Source organism: Vespula pensylvanica, chromosome 18 (assembly GCF_014466175.1).
Source record: "Vespula pensylvanica isolate Volc-1 chromosome 18, ASM1446617v1, whole genome shotgun sequence".
NCBI lineage: Eukaryota > Metazoa > Arthropoda > Insecta > Hymenoptera > Vespidae > Vespula > Vespula pensylvanica.
This window is the reverse complement of record NC_057702.1, coordinates 1,505,389-1,522,263: the sequence shown is the minus strand read 5'-3', so window position 1 is coordinate 1,522,263 and position 16,875 is coordinate 1,505,389. Positions and strand designations below refer to the sequence as shown.

At 35.0% G+C, this 16,875-nt stretch overlaps 2 protein-coding genes across 2 annotated transcripts; both read right to left on the bottom strand.

The window, feature by feature from the left end:
* Positions 1-6,089: 6,089 nt before the first annotated feature.
* Positions 6,090-11,370, bottom strand: LOC122635526 (high-affinity choline transporter 1). The gene is made up of 6 exons (XM_043825841.1): positions 10,926-11,370; positions 10,316-10,620; positions 9,188-9,467; positions 7,538-7,755; positions 6,812-7,236; positions 6,090-6,529 (listed from the first exon to the last, which is right to left on the bottom strand). Exons 1-6 carry the CDS (start codon positions 11,197-11,199, stop codon positions 6,247-6,249), a joined length of 1,785 nt encoding a protein of 594 aa, XP_043681776.1. The 5' UTR covers positions 11,200-11,370; the 3' UTR covers positions 6,090-6,246.
* Positions 11,371-14,263: 2,893 nt separating this feature from the next.
* On the bottom strand, positions 14,264-15,327 carry LOC122635530. Its single transcript, XM_043825851.1, has 2 exons — positions 15,091-15,327; positions 14,264-14,445 (listed from the first exon to the last, which is right to left on the bottom strand). Exons 1-2 carry the CDS (start codon positions 15,325-15,327, stop codon positions 14,374-14,376), a joined length of 309 nt encoding a protein of 102 aa, XP_043681786.1. The 3' UTR covers positions 14,264-14,373.
* Between the last annotated feature and the right edge of the window lie 1,548 nt (positions 15,328-16,875).

The following is a 16,875-nucleotide window of genomic DNA, read 5'->3' as shown; positions in this document are numbered from 1 at the left end:
AGAGAGAGAGAGAGAGAGAGAGAGAGAGAGAGAGAGAGAACAGATAGAAATTAATATCTTCTATTGTCTCAGAAACGTTGCTTAGGAATATCAAAGCGAATGATAATTGACGATAAGATACGAATCCAAAAAAAAAAAAGAAAAAAGAAACGGAACCTTCCTCTTCATCCCTTTTTCACATTCGAAGCCCTATAACTTATTTATTTTATAAAGACGCTTTTTATACTAATAAAGTAGCTGTGCTGAGAAAGAAATGAAAGATTACTCTTCTATCTATAATACTAGTTCCTGGAAATCAAAAATGGAATGAATGTATGATAATAGTGTTCTAGACGTAGAATAGAGTACATGTTACATATATATACTACAACGTGTGCCTTGAAAGGTAAAGCTGCTTGAAAGAGTAGCTTCTGCTCAGACTCGATGGGTCGATTTATTGATTCCATCCGACTCGAAAGAAAGAGAGAGAGCTGTTTTCTTTCTATTCCTGTTTTAACTCGGCTAAAAATGTAGTCTCGTCATCGACGATTCTATCGGCTATTCCGATTAAACCGCTAGAACGAACTTACCACCGTTATCCTTTCCTTAACTTTCTCTTTTTTCAGCGGTCACCGTCCATCTATAAAACATCGTCATGCCGTGCTCGTCGTTGAAAATGATCTTCATGAGAATATGAGAATAAAATAAAAAAGAAGAACAACGACAAGAGAAAAAAAAAGAATAGACAGGGAAAAACATTTGCTTTCTATAACACCATGGTAAATTTTTATACACAGTTTATTTTTAACACTTACAATCAACATCTTGTTCGTTTTTTTTTTTTCTTCAGGTATACACGTATAATATACGTACAGATACATATATATATATGCATGTATGTTCTGTGTGTGTGTGTGTGTGGGTGTGTGGGTGGGTGGATGTAGGTGTGTGTGTGGGTGTGTGTATGCGTGTGCGCGCGCGCGCGCGAGTGTGCGTATAGATGTGTGTGTGCGCGCGCGCGAGTGTGTGTGTGGGTGGGTGTGTGTAGATGTATATCATATATTGTATAATAAAGTACCGTGTAACGCTTTGATATTAGTACATACATGGATATATAATAAATCCATTTTTGGAAATGCGCAAGGGAGAGGAGATAAAGTCGGGCGTTTTCCTTTTTTTTCTTTTTCTTTTTTCTTTCTTTTTCTTTTCTTCACATTTTGTCGTTACTTTTTTCTTCTTTACACATTTAATTATTATTATTATTATTATTATATACTTACTACAATAATTCGTAGGCGCATCACGGGCTAAATGGATTTTTTGGATTTTAGTGATTATTGTTCGAGTGTGTATGCATGTTTGTGTTTGTTCATTATTATCCAACGATTTGTAAGTACGTATTTTTATTTTATTTATTTTTTTATTTTTTTAAAATTAATTTAACGAATTTTTTTTTTATCCTTGTAATTGAAGCAAATTTAATTGTAAATTTTCGAGCATTTATGTATGTATATATGTGTTTATATACATACTCAACTTTATTAATCTTCGAATATTTTTTTGAAAAGAGATAGAGATATATTAGTATTGTTATTAATTTTTATTTATTTTTTTCTGTTCGTTGCTAACAAACGACACACAAACAACATACATTTTTCATGTTCTTCGGCGTACGTACAGCCCGTTAATATGTAGTATATTAGTGAATTTTTCTTGAGTTTATTTCCTTCTCTTTCGAAGGAAATAGGAAGGAAAAAGATAGAGGATGGGAAAGATTTTCCGCGGCTTTTTTTTTTTGTTTCCTTTTTCAAATAATTTTTCTTTTCTTTTTCTTTCTTTTTTTTTTGTCATATTAAAGGGGCGAATCTCTGATTTTTATTACAGAAAAAAAGCCATCCTCCTAATCTTAATCCCATCTCGAGCGCATCGTGTATGATATGAGAACGCTCTTTCTACTTGATACATAATATATGACATACATATAACCCTCCTCCTTTTTTTTTCTTCATTTTTTTTTTGTTCTTTTTTATTTTTATCTGTTTCTAATTCTTAATTAATTTGTTAACTCAACTAATACAGAGCACACTTTCTGATATGCATAGATGTTCGTAGGTTATGGTCGGCCTTTTATTTATTTCTTTATTTATTTTTTGTATTCTTCTTTCTTTTAGCACGACTAAAAACCTTAATTGATATGTTGCAGATTACGCGCGAAAAACTTGATATGATTTCAATTGACGTTAAGTCGACACTCGAGGCAACGTTTCTCTCGAAATTGAAGTAGAAACTATGTTTTATCATAAGAAAGAAAATAGAAGAAAATGATAGATAAGCGATCTTCTTTCTTTCGTTGGAATCTCATAATTGGAAAATAATAATAATAACAAGATCGTTCGATGGTAAAGCCGGATCAATGTATTTCCTCATTGAAAATATCGTGCTTGAAACATCTCAATATCCAAGTCCTCGCTTCACTACTCTTATTATTTTCTTCTTTTCTTCTCTAGATCATAAAAATAACGAAATAACAATATAGACATACTCAGAAAGCGAGTTCTTCCTTCGCTAACTTTATAATACCCAAGTGAAAGTATCGTTCATGGTATTAATAATAACGAGCAACAACGACGATGTTTATGAAGAAAAGAGAACACTGGCTAGAGAGATATACAGGATGTATAAAAAATATTGTCTCTTGTATCATTTTTCTCTAATCTTTTTTCATCTATCATGATAAATTCATTTTAAAAGGTAGTAAAATTTGAGAAATCAGCTAATCTTGACAAGAAAGTTGTCAAAGTCAGCTGATTTTGACAGATAATTCGTCAACGCCTCGTATATACCTTTCTCTCTCATATTTTTTCATATTTTATGATCAATTCTCAAATGACAATGAAATTTGACAAATCAGCTGATTTTGACAGAAGTATTATCAAAGTCAGCTGATTTTGAAAGCTAAATTTATCAACGCCCTGCATATACTTATCTGTCTCATACTTTTCGATTCTTAATGTTAAATTTTCAAATGGTAATGAAATTTCGTAGATCAGCTGATTTTGACAGATAAATTTGTCCACAACCTGTATATATACTTTTCTGTCTCTATCTTCCTATCTGTCGTCGTTGACTAACTAACTGTTTGAATCATCATCACGTTTGCTTTCTTACTAGAATAATAGCAAGGAACTCAACTAAGTCGAAAGTTTTATGAGACTCGAAAAGAGTCTTAAATCATGTCGCAGTCTTCTTCGCAGCTTCCTCTTTAGAGATTTATTCACACAATAGAATTGTTCTCTTCTCTCTTCTTTTTACTCGAAAAGTTTCCTTTACTAATTTATTATCGAGGTAGCAGACTTTTCTCTTAACACTTGCCTAACTAATTACACCTGCTAATTTTTGCTATTTTTAAGATATTCTTTCTATCTTTTCTTCACCTTTTCTTTTTTCTTTTCTTTCTTTTTTTTAAGAAGATCGTTTATCGATAATCGAATAAAAAGATAAATCTTTCATCCCAAATGTCAGCCGATCAAGTGTTCATCTCATCAGTTCGATCTTGAGTATAAATCGTGTAACACGCGATCATTTTTTATATTTATACGTGTACATGACCTATCTCGTATATTCTCTCATACTTGCGAGTGTATTTTCTCTCTAGGAACGATACGACAAAACTCATTATCAAAATTAACAATAAATATTTCATAACTGCATTAATAATAACAGTAATAGTAATAATAATGATAAATAATAATAATAATTAACATTTACGATTTTCCATTAGTCTTTCCGCGTACATTCTTTATATGCATAGATACATATGTACGTGTATACGTAACGAGGTATTTAAAGTGTCACGCGTTAATATGTCCAAATGATTCTAATTCAACGAAAAAATTGTTTTAATCGCGTTATTAGAAAATCGTTGACAAATCGACCAGTGATCATTTCAATTCATCTCGATTAGTATACTGAATATGTATATATATGTATAATATATAACGTGTATATATTATACGTACAAGGGGAGAGAGATATATCCGATGAAACTAGGTTCTTCAATGAACATTCTCTCGTGTGTGCTCTCTCGCATGCCATTAATACTCTTTTTCTCTTATATATTACCATACATGTATATATATATATACTATATAAGAAACACAACGAATCTGCAGGCCGACCAATCCGCCCGATTGACACTATCCATATGTATATCCGTGAATGAAACGACGATATTTAATCATTAAATTAGATCAAAAGGCCATCTTCGTATGTCCATTGTTAGAAATAATTAATTAGCTAAAAATATCTAATGAGATAAAAAAAGATTCTATTACCTTGAAAAAAAATATAAAACCGATAAAAGATCATAAACGAGATTAGATGGAAATAATGAGCTAGCGAAACATTTGTTTAATAATAACAATAATAACAATAATAATAATAATATAATACATTGCTCATTCTCACGTAATATCGATCGTCGTAATCACGGAGGAGTCACGAGAAATTCGATCTAATACAACGCGACCGCGATATCTCCTAGTTAATTTCTAATAATAATATCCATTTGGGAGAACATTCATATTGAAACATCATCCTTCTTAATCAGGTGTTATATTTGTTTCGTATTTGAGTGAAGCAAGGGAAGAACAACAATAATAACGATCGGTCACAAAGAGTACACGAGCTTTTTTCTTTTTTTCTTCTTTCCTTCTCTCTCTCTCTCTCTCTCTCTCTCTCATTCTCTTTTCTTTTTTCTTTCCTTCTTTTTTTTAATATTCTGTGAGACGATTAGACACTGATAACAATGATGATAATGACGAGTATGAGACTTTATCTAATACGAAGCCATCTTAAATATCTTGGCGAACACGTTACTCGATAATAATATTTCTATCCTATTATTTATTGATTTATGGCGGTCGTTCGCGCTTTACTAATTAATTTCTCACAAACATCGATCGATCAGACTCTTCCTTCTCCCTCTATATACATACATATATATATATGTATATATAAAGAATATATAGTGAGAGCCTTTACGATGAAAAAGCCAAGCGGATAGGTCGTACCTTTCAGATCTTAAGTCTTCTTCAAATAGTAATTATTAAATTCTAAATATATATATATATATAATATTATATATATATATATATACACTCGTATTGTGTGTGTTCGTGTTATAATGTGTATTTATATAAGTGTGTATATATATATATAAATATATCAAAATAAAAACAAGAGAATTACTAGGCCTAATAGGCGGCACGGGTTCGAAAAGCAAGCCATCATATATCGTGATAGTTCAAGAAACTTCGATGATCTTAATCTTTGTCATTTAATCTAATTTCTCTCTTTGTCTTTCTTTTATTTGGAAACGTTGCGAGTTACGTTTCAAGAAAACACTGATCGAGAATTCACTTCTTTCGTCTTATGTATTATTCGTCTGATGAATTCACGACGTGACACGAATCTAACACCATAGGATCGATTGAGATATATCGATTTTGGTAAAGAGAAAGAGAGAAAGAGAGGAAGAAAAAGAAGTTTTTTTCTTTTCTTTTTCTTTTTCTTCTCTCGGTTTTTTTTTTTTTTTTTTTTTTTTTTTTTTTTTTTATACGATCGAAGCATCTTGAATTTAATCCGATTAGAAAAAAAAGCTGCAGGAGTTCTTTTCTTGTTTATCAAAATCATATCAGAAAAAGGAAGAGAGAGAAAGAAAGAAAGAGAGATAGAGAGAGAAGATGAAAGACATCGCATGATCTAAGATATTATTGCTTAATAATTTTGTTAGTTTTACTATGATTTTTTTTTCTTTTCTTTTCTTTCTAGACGCATTATTTTTTTCATCTGGACGGTCAGCACATTCTCATGCATCTTCTCATCCGAGAAATAATTGCTCTAACAATAACCGTAAAAAGTCTCGATAACGCGTATGTAGACGTCTAGATGCCTTGAAGTAGGATTGTGAACGGAATATTTGTACGGATTCGTTGTACCGACTTAGAATGGAATTAATATTTTTTGACGATGCTTTTTCGGATATAAGAATAATGAAAGACAAAGAGAGAAAGAAAGAGAGAAAGAGAGAGAGAGAGAGAGAGAGAGAGAGAAAGAATAACAAACATATAATGCACATTGCTGAAGATAGAGAGAAAAAGAGAGAGAGAAATATGAATGTGTATAGGAAAGATTAGTGAGAGAGAGAGACGTACCCGCACCGCCACAATTATTGTAAGTCACAGCATTCGATCATGGAATCAGTATTTAGAACGCGGTGGTGGATTGCGATTGACGAGGCATGTTAAGTCCATAAAGACCTACCTTTCCCCCACCTCCACCACTGTCGACGACCTCCTCAGATATCCCGACGGTCGTATAACCAGGTTCCATGTCGTAGTCCGGCTCGAGTGCAGGATTCACTCGTCCGTGTGATTCGTTCTTGCTACCATAGAGCTTTCCGGCTCCTGTTGCAAGGACTGCCATTTGTTCACCTTCTGCTGGATCTGGTCCAACACGTTCGATGTCTTCTGGTACGTTCACCACGCATCTGATCGTCAAGAGTCATTGGATTTTGTTATTCGTTTGTTATGGATTTAGTCGTGGTCAAGGATTTTAGAGGTATTAGAAATTTCATAGAAATATTATACAGATTGAATCTATAAGCTGTTACGATACTTGAGATTTGCATGGACATCTAATTATTTTTTTATTAAGTAATCACAAGGGTTTTGTAGTATAAGAAGTTTGAATAAATTATTTGAGAAATGATAAGACGTAAACGATTTTGAACTAATAGAAAGATGATGCATAGGGCACTTGAGGTACAAACCTGAAGATGTCATATCTTGGAGCCAGTTTACCAGTTTCAAAGAGAACTTGCGTAACATAGGAGACGACAATCAATGTTATCAAGGAAAGTAACATCGCCATTGTTCTGAACGGGAACATTTGAATTTTGGTTTCCTCATCGTACCAAGGATAATGGATCAGTGCTGGCAAACCGATCAATGGCTCACCACCACTAATCCTCACCAGAAATGCTATTATATAAGCGGACAAGCTGCCGTAAGTATTGCAGTACTCCTTAAAATGAACGACCATTAGAAGTTGAGGGAAGAGGATAACGTAAACCAAGTCGGAACACATTGACCATAATCCGTAGATCGAAGGTATCGTCAAAGCCATCACTGTACTGAGGACACCAACTACTCCTATGCCTGCTCTCATCACCCAAATGATTTCCATCTCCGATGCCTGGATTCATAGAAGCAAAAAAAAGAAACAACATGCAACGTGAATAGTTTCTCTCCATTTCTCTTCTACGGTAAATATAATCGCAAAATATAATAAAATTCGCCTTTTACGAGAGTATAATGCTTTTATTCGATTTGACTCCATAGGTCGTACGAGTACTAAGATGTGAAAGTAATCCGAGTTAATACGATCGAACGAGAAAACGAGTTTATTGCACCTGCAATATATATTGCGTCGGAGGAAAGACTCTCCGTTAAAGTGGGATCTATGATTTATCGGGAAGAAACATGTTTATGCTTACCCGCTGCCGGAAGATCAACTTATAAACGTTTCTGGCGAACATCGAGCTGGCAGAGAGGATACTACTGTCAGCCGATGACATAACAGCTGCTGATACAGCACCCAATCCAAAAAAGGAAACAAAGTCTGGCGTGAGATACTGCAGGACCATTGGTAGAATCATACTTGTTTCGGTTTCCGTCAACGGATATGGCCCGTGATAACCTGTTTCGTTCCAAGCTGTAACATATCGTTAACATGTTCCTCCGTAGTTTGTCTCCGTCAATGAAAGCCAATTTAACATGATTAACTAAAAGAATTGTAATAGGAAATTGTGAAGGTGAATATTGACCCGTAGAGCATCTCACCTCCACTCTAAGGACGCTTTCACGCTCTCTCTACTTTTCATAACGTCCTACAGATATCATCTTAAAATAAAGGTGGAAAGTGGAGCATCACCGTCGATCATGATGCTTCTACTCCAAGCTACATTTTGCTTCTAGAAAGTACGTATTTATTTGACTTGTTTGTTTAGACAAAAATCTTTATATTTTTTTATCGTATACCTATTTTTAATATTTCTATATAGATAATACTTGTTGTAATTTTCAGGAATATGAAAGACAATTAAGTTGTACCTATACATTCGAAGAATTAGAAAGTTTTTAATGATAATAATTGGAAAAAGAGAGAAAGAGAGAAGAGAGCGCTGTGCTGCACGCTCTAACGAATCATTATAATTTCTCACGTGCCGATGATCTCTACTGTGTGAAAAAATAACATCGTGGACACGTTGCATTTGTACCGAAGAACTGAGAAAGTCCCAGCTGTCGCCATAAAAATATGATTTCGCTTTGTCATCGAGCGAAATTTAACATCTGACGCTAAAACTCTTCGGACATTGCCGGACGTAAACGTAGCTTTGAAAAAACATAAGCCTAACTGGCAAGAAAGATTAAAAGGCTACCTATTTCTCAAATATGATTATCTATATTTAGACTTAAAAATGGTCATTAGAAATATGATAGACAATGAAATTCGTCGTTGAAAACAGTAATCAATAATAACAAATTGTCAGTACCCTCCACTAGCTATTCTCGTTTTTAGACCGTAATGGAGTCTCGGATAACAATATACAGGGTGTCGAATTAGTTCCAGTACGTTGTCGTGTTTCATGTTAGTGGTCGAGTCGCATTACCACCCTCGCCTTTCGTAAGATAGAAAGAGAGAGAGAGATAACACATGACAAAGTCCCACGGTATTGTACACGTTTCGAATGCTCCAAACTCACCCCTAGTCTAGTCACCCTATTCTCATCCCCCCTTTTGTCCGCGAACCTTATAAATACCGGCAGTGCTGGGTGCTGTGGTAACAAATGTCAAGTAGGCTACGAACGTTGGGTGATGAGTATACCAGGTCTAATTCGATCCCCCTTAGATAGAGAGGGTGGAATCTTCAAAATGTTATACTTCTCCCTTACATCTGACGATACTCGAAATAAGGGAGAAAAAGAGCCAATATTCGTTGTCATTGTTGTATTTTAATTATTGTGTCTATCTTTATATTTTTTAAACGAAATTATTTTCGATGTCATTGATATAAAGATCGACTAACATGGGAAGATGTGTTATAGAGACTTCGATAGAAAACATTTACAAATGTTGATACTCACGTGTTGCTTTGGCGATTGCTCCGATCAGAACGGGAGGAATAGCCATGAGTATGCATCCTACAGCTGCAACGTAACTCAACAATTGCGCTCTTCCTGCAGATTTTGACGAAAGTACTCGCTGGAAATAAACTTGCCAAGGTATGCCGCCAAATATCAGAAGTAACCCATAATCTACGTAATAAAAGTACTCCTCGGGTTTGATCTCGCCGATCCAGTCGACATCCATGGAACTAAGTGACTCTACCTTTGGATTAGCCCAAGCAAATGGGATGCACATCCACTTTAACATGAGAATAATATATTTCTTTTTTTAGTTTCTTCTTTTCTCTTTTTCGATCGTACTTTAAATATTGTTTTCCATTAATGATATTCATCTTAATGTTTTAGAATCAAAGATAACGTGGTGTATGTCTCTACTTAAAAGGATTTCTCAACGAAAGGATACGCTCTCTCCCCTTCGAGAAGAGTATTCTTTAGGATGTTGTAACGAACGGCCCATCAAAGAAGGAGAGAGAAAAAGAGAGAAAGATATCTGATTTTATCTCGATTAATTATGGTTAATGGATGGTCACGAAAGAAGACATCTTTGCATTTGAATGGAGCCCATTTTTTCGATGATTATCTATTTATCTCTTGATATTCTTATTATATTTAAAGAACGTTTAGAAACTCGAGAATCATCCTACTTTGATTAATGAATATACACGCATGGAAAACAAAAATAGAATTAATTCTAACACGGAAATAGATGTCCTTCGATTCTAGGACTGATCGAAAGCCACGACTTAATCTTTTCAACGGTTACGCAAGTAAGAACAGAAAGAACATTGTTTTTAGGATTTACTAAGACACTCTGGAAATGATAATCGAAAGGATATATGTATCCCAGGCGTGAGAAACGTCGAATAGACCTAGAGCTCTTGATATAAGTAGGTCACCACCTACGCAAACACCTATACTTGGGCAACCTACACTCATAGAATTGACAAATACTTGGTACAGGTGACGAGCTTGGGTACTATCGATCCATTCAAAAAAGGGTAGTTCGCTATTTCTCTTTACTCCGTACTAATTAAAAAACTCGTATTTGATTTTAAATAAATTTTTTAGCCATCGAGATTTACTTACCAGTCCGATGAAAATGCAGAAAAGTTGGATGACGTCGGTATAAGCGACGGAGTAGAGGCCGCCGAATAGAGTGTAAAAAACTGCAATGCAGGCGCTTAAAATGATGGATGCACCCTGGTCCATATCGATAATGACAGCTAATGTGGCACCCAAAGCAGCTAGAATACCAGCTGCCCAGAATACCTCACCGCATAGAGCAGGAAGAAATAGAAGACCACCCATTCGTTTCCCGAATGCATCTTGAAGCGGATCTAGCATCGTAATGTACCCTTGTTGTCGCATCTTGTTTGCAAAGAATATGCCACCTGTCGTCATAAATCATTTCATCTTTGATCGAAGAAGATTTAATTCATTGTGTGATCATTCACAGTAGCAACGTGGCTTATAGATGATTTTTTAAAGATCGATAAAAAAGGATATTGATAGCAAAATTTGAAGACGGAAGATAAGAAAGAAAGAAAGAGAGGAGGAGAGAGAGAGAGAGAGAGAGAGAGAGAGAGAGAATGTGAAAAGAATTTTTAACTTATTCTAAAACGTATACATATAGACTCAACGCAGTGTAAAGAAAGTAAAATACTGTCCAAGTTCAAACTCACTGAATCTCACTCACCAAAAATAAGGCTTAGAGCGTATCCGAATGGTGCCTGACACCAGACCAGACCTTTCGTGTAAATCGCCTCGGCTGTACCGTTGATGTATCCTCCTCCTACCCATGTTGCTGTCATTGTAAAGATTCCGACAAACAAGCCGATCGAACGGCCAGCTAACATGACCTCCTCCTCGGAATCATTACCAGATTCTTTCTTTCTTGCTGCCCATATACCAACGCCAAGGATCAACGCGTAAAAGAGTATGATCGAAATCAGGCCAGCGATGTTAATCATCTTTGGAGAGTACGGTTCTAGTGGTGTGTGTTCAAATTGACGAAAACTGTGGTCCCAGGGACTTGGTGACCGATCCAATGTGGAAACGTTTGGATAGCTATTTGAGTAAAAAATTTATCTGAAATCTAGTTTGATCTCTAGTTTCCCTAATTTGGATAGAATTGGTTTTACTATTTTCTTCGTTTTTTGTCATTAAAAGCGTTTGTAAAAAAAAAAAAAAAAATGAAAATGAAGCATGTTTGAAATCAATTTGGACATTAAATCCGACTAGGGTCAAAGTTCCTAAAAAGGGATTTCAAAACCAGCATGGGTATACTACGCTTTGCTTTTCCATCGAATTAAACACTTCGCGTATTAGATGTACCTACTTAAATTCAACGCGTGTATTTAACCGTAAATATTATGTTTTAGTCCGCAGACAATCCGAAATCGCTCCGTTGGGTTAACCTTCTGATCCAATTAGTCTCGCTCTACTCATCGTCGGAAAGGTTCGCACATATGGGAATGGAGAGTGGATAGACCTTTGGAGAACTGATAAAAAGATCAAGACCTTAAGGATAGTTCGAGGATCTCATAGGATCAATCAATGAATTTTATTCGTTTCCGTCGCTAAGATAAGTATGATCGTATTGTATAAATCTGAATCGTATTGTATAAATCTGAACGTAAAACAGATCATATATTTCAGATGATGAAGAAAAAATGATCTGGATGAAGGAATATAGTATGTTCGTTTTAGGGATGTATTTTTCAATTGTTAAAATATAATTATGATTGCATTGCATCAATTTTGATAAACAAATCACAAATACTCGTGCATAAACAAATCTTATCTTTCAAGCGATGGATGATGAATGATCTCGATTAAGAATGTTCCGATCAACTTGATATTTTTTTTTCAAGAAGTTTAGAAAGTAAAAAAAAAAGAGAAGTAAAAGGTAAAAGAAGGAAGAACAGAGTTATAGATCAGTACCTCTGAAAACTTCGTGGAGTACAATCACGCAGCAAGGGGGGACAGCCTCAAACGGGCACCGGTGGCACGTCTCGTTGACGGTTCTTCGAAAAAGTTGGTGAATTGGGGTTTGAGAGCCAGTCACTCCAACGGAGCGAGGTTTTTTGGGAAGGGCTATTCCTTGTCTTATACGCGAGACCGCCCATGGGCACTGATGGCCATCGATTTTTCCTCGATTCACGAAGAAGTCCGCTACTTCTTTGCGAGACTTAGTTTTGGTACCGCCGCCAATTACGTTCGATCGGTACAACAGCACTTTGTCTGAAAATCAACCCTTTACTCTTCTTCAAACATTTTCAACCTATTCCTTCCTTCTATTACATTGCACGCACCAAACATTTGAAATGAAACACGATCCTTTCATAAAACAAGAAGGCGAGTCTCTAACAAAGCTAATGGAAATTAAAAAAAAAAAAGGCTCGAACAACGAAGATTACACCACAAATCCAAAAGATCAAACTAATTCAATGGTACTTACCAGCTCTACTGACGAACGTTCTTCTAACGATCACTACTCTGCTACCAAGGATCTCAACACTGTCTTTTCGTTATACTTATCAAACACTTGTCTCGACTGATTTTGATTTAATTTTGATATTAAACAAAAAGGAAGAAAGAGAAAGAACGGTCGACGGCAGGTGCGTGTTCCTCCCTCGTTCTGCTAGTCGCCGTCCTCGTCGTCGGTGGTGGCAAAGCGACGTCCCTGACTGTACTGGAGGCTACTCCGCACTGAACGGTCGGTGTCTCTCTGCCAGTCGAGAACTGATGTAGGGACGGTTCCACTGATATTGATTTGCTCCTGTGACGTCATCTACCTACATTTTGCCAGGGGTAGAGGGTAGGAAAGGCGCGCGCTACTGGATCTCTCTTTCTCTCTCTCGCTCTCGTTCTTTTTCTCTCTCCCTCTTTCGGACGAGCCAACGCTAGCCCTACCACCAAAGCCAACTGGAGGCGTGGACTGAGTGAAAATTCACGAGTCTGCGCCCGGATGAACGAAACTTAGTTCCTCAGAAGGATCATCTCGTACCTAGGATCAACGTTTCCCGATACACCTGCTCTTTCTATCTTTAACTTTTGTTAAACTCTACACCCACGCTTATTCTTCCCTTATTCTTTTTAGCTACTTGATTATTAATTGTTACTTTTTGGGATCTCAAATGTTCTTAACATTTGATAAATGTTCTCCAATACACTAATTCGACTATATTTTCTCATTCGAGAATTCGATGATACCTCGGATATCTTGATATCATGGACAAACCTCGATAGCTAGCCATTGACAATGCTGACGTCAGAAACATCGAAGGCTGAACAAAAACGAGAAAATCTATTAACGGCTAACAAACGATAATTGGCGCTGTAAAATACCTTTCGTTATAGGTCAATTAAGAATATATCTGTCGGTATTTAACTTCATATTGATATAAACGGGTTAATTTGTTTTTGAAATATTTTTTAAATCAAATTTAACAAATAACTGAAGAAAAACGAGAAAATCTATTAACGGCTAACAAACGATAATTGGCGCTGTAAAATACCTTTCGTTATAGGTCAATTAAGAATATATGTATCGGTATTTAAATTCATATTAATATAAACGGGTTAATTTGTTTTTTTGAAATATTTTTTAAATCAAATTTAACAAATAACATTTTTATTCTGACAGCGATCATATTTGTTAATTATGTATCTATTAAAATGAATATAATAATTAAATTTTGTGTAAAAAATACCCTTCTTTTTCTCTTTTTCTCTCTCTTTCTCTCTTCCTCTATCTCTTCAGAAAATAATCGATACCACTTGACCCACTGTATTCAATTTACAAACCCCTATATTCATTCCCTTTCGCAATATTTTTTTTTAATTATATTTTAGATTAACGTTCGCGGAATAAAATTCTCAAGTGTTTATAGCTTCGTAAACGCATACCAAACATTTTTGAATATTTATTCGGAATTTGTTCTTAATTAAAAGGGAAGCAACGAGTTAATATGAATTTAAACGTAGGAGGAAATATGCCAAAAATGTGGAAATAAATTATAATGCCCCGTATTCGCTAATCAAATTTTGCTGCAAAATTTTGTTATATTTAACTTTTAATTTAATTTACGTAGATATTGTAACATTATTTCACGTATAACTATTTAACAATAATTAAGAGCTTAATATGGCGATGGTTGTTGCCAACACGGTACGCATTGGGCGTTCGCTGGTGTATCACATAGTCCAGTTTTCTGCGAAAAGTTAAAGAGAAAATCAATACATACCGGTAAGGTAAAAGTATGTTGATTTTTATACATAATACTGATAACGTTTGGAAGAAGAAATAAAATGTTAACGATAAGATATGATCGTTCACATATTTATGTTCTTTCAACAAGTTCCACGTTATCGATTGCATCGATCTAAGGGTTACACGACCCTGATGAATGTCACGTCAAGAAGTCAAGCAGTTACGCATTGCATGGTACCGGTGAATTGAAAATTGGCACGTGTCAGGTGAAGCACCGAGTCTTACAATAGACACGTGCACACACGGGAGCACTGTAACTGGATACGGTGAAAGCGAGTTCCAAGGGAGTTTTCAAGGGTGATCCGAGGTCGTGACTCTTTGCTCGAAGAGACTCGTCATGCCACGCGTAACGTCCTTGCTTGCAGTAGGGACAGTTGATTCTTTTTTCTTTTTATAGTATACGTAGTATGTATGAAACGAAATCACGATTACGTGAGTTCACGCGAGACACTTCTAACGAGAGAGAGGAGAGAGATCGCGTTGATAAAAATTGATTATTAGCATGTAACTAATGAAAATATTGTATTGATTGCAGGTCAAAAAACGAAGCTGATACTTTTTGATCAAATTAGGATATATAATTTACCTTGTTGAAGACTAAGTTATCCGGACAGGTTTCGATAGTTTCTTTTTCTCCACAAGAAATGTAAAGAAGGCAGTCCAAAGGATAGGGCAGATTTACAGTTTCAGAGTTTCTATTTACTGGACATAGTGGAGTCTGACATTGTTCCGAGAGATCTTCCTCGGGTATTCCTAATGGTGGACCAGCGTAGACCGTTACAGCGAATAAGAGGATGCATTGAAGGGCAAGTAGACGTTTCATTTTTCACCTTGTTGTTATATCTGTAGAAGATAAAAGGGAATTGAGATTAATAATGATGATTAAAATCAAATGTTTAGAATAATAATGATTTATCAGTAGTAGTGGAAGACCTACCTTTCGATAAAATTCAATGAAATTCTCTATTTTGAGAGCAATGCGGTTTATATAGATTGTTAAGTCGCATAATCGAAGGTAATCAAGGTATGACAAGATAATGATAAAAGATATCTCGTAACATTTTTATCACAATTACAATGTTATCCCTTGTCGATATCAATAACAATTAAATTTTATCTCTGATACGACAAATAAACCTTGAACGGTTAAATAAACAATTGTTCAGAAACTTAGGAATTAATAGAATTGTTCCCGATGACAAAACGATCATAATTGATCAAGGGATTCTTGTCTTAACAATTAGAAAGAAGGAATGATCTTTCTCGACGCAAGCATCGATAAATATAAAATTAGGTCAGGAAGCATGACCTCCATGTCTCTTCGGTTTGCATCTTTTGCACGAGCTCGAGGGTTCTCTCTTTCTCTTTTAGGCTTACCACTTAATTACCCTCACGATCTCTAAGCTTACAAGACGTGCTTCAGGCCTACCGAGCTTTCGTTGAGACATTCTTCGTATCTTCCTACACTCTGCTGCATCCTATCAGCTTTTCTTTCAAGGATAACGAGCCTCGAACTTGTCTAACTTTTTTTTTCTTTTTTCCCTTTTCTTCCATGTATTATAACTCTTTTCTATTATTCATAGCATTGATATTATCATTGTCAATTATTTTTCGATTAATGCTGATCTTTAATCAAATTCTCTTTTATATATATGTACATGTGCGCAATCACTCTTAAATCGCGCATCTTTTTTGCTTTAACATTTTTTTCTAACTTGAATATAGAAAGAAAATTATATTCCTGCACAGTTTCTCACATTCTCTATAGATATAGAAAAAGTATTCAAGCTGATAGGAAAATAGAATTTTGGAGCGTTCGTTTTGAGCATTCTAATTCAATACTTTCTCTCTAATCGCTCGAAAGTTATTCTTCAGGAGTTTAATACATGCTAGAGAATACAAAGTGTGTCCTATCCAAGATTTTAGAAATAAACTAATGATCACTAGCTGGGTATATTTTATATTTCTTTCTATGATTTTTATTTATTTTTAAAAATCGATCAATATCTGCTATGTCCGCTATCAACGCACAAATCGTCGATAGTTCATTGATTAGAGATTAAGAGATAATTACTGTTCTTCAACTTCCTTTCAAATCTTTTTCATTTTTTGTTCTTTTTTTATTTTTTAAATAGATAGGATATCATTAATTTTTATAATTTACCTTTTTTATCGAAATGGCAAAGTGTTGTTATCTAACGGTAAAAATATTTCAGTGGACTGGGTTGATATTATGGCGTTCCTATATTACCGACATTACCGATGGTTAAAATAGAATTCTTCATGATCTGCGCAAGGTTAGTAGTCAGAAAATGATTTTTAGTCAGATGTCGACACTATCTTTATTTACGAGTATATATTTTATGTATTC

Excerpts from the sequence above, each read along its gene's own strand:
- LOC122635526 (XM_043825841.1), bottom strand. The coding sequence starts at position 11,199 with ATGATTAACATCGCTGGCCTGATTTCGATCATACTCTTTTACGCGTTG. Across the intron at positions 7,756-9,187 it reads AGCAATCGCCAAAGCAACAC|CTTGGAACGAAACAGGTTAT; the intron begins GTGAGTATCAAC and ends GATATGTTACAG. Across the intron at positions 7,237-7,537 it reads AGTTGATCTTCCGGCAGCGG|GCATCGGAGATGGAAATCAT; the intron begins GTAAGCATAAAC and ends CTATGAATCCAG.
- LOC122635530 (XM_043825851.1), bottom strand. The coding sequence starts at position 15,327 with ATGAAACGTCTACTTGCCCTTCAATGCATCCTCTTATTCGCTGTAACG. Across the intron at positions 14,446-15,090 it reads ATAACTTAGTCTTCAACAAG|AAAACTGGACTATGTGATAC; the intron begins GTAAATTATATA and ends AACTTTTCGCAG.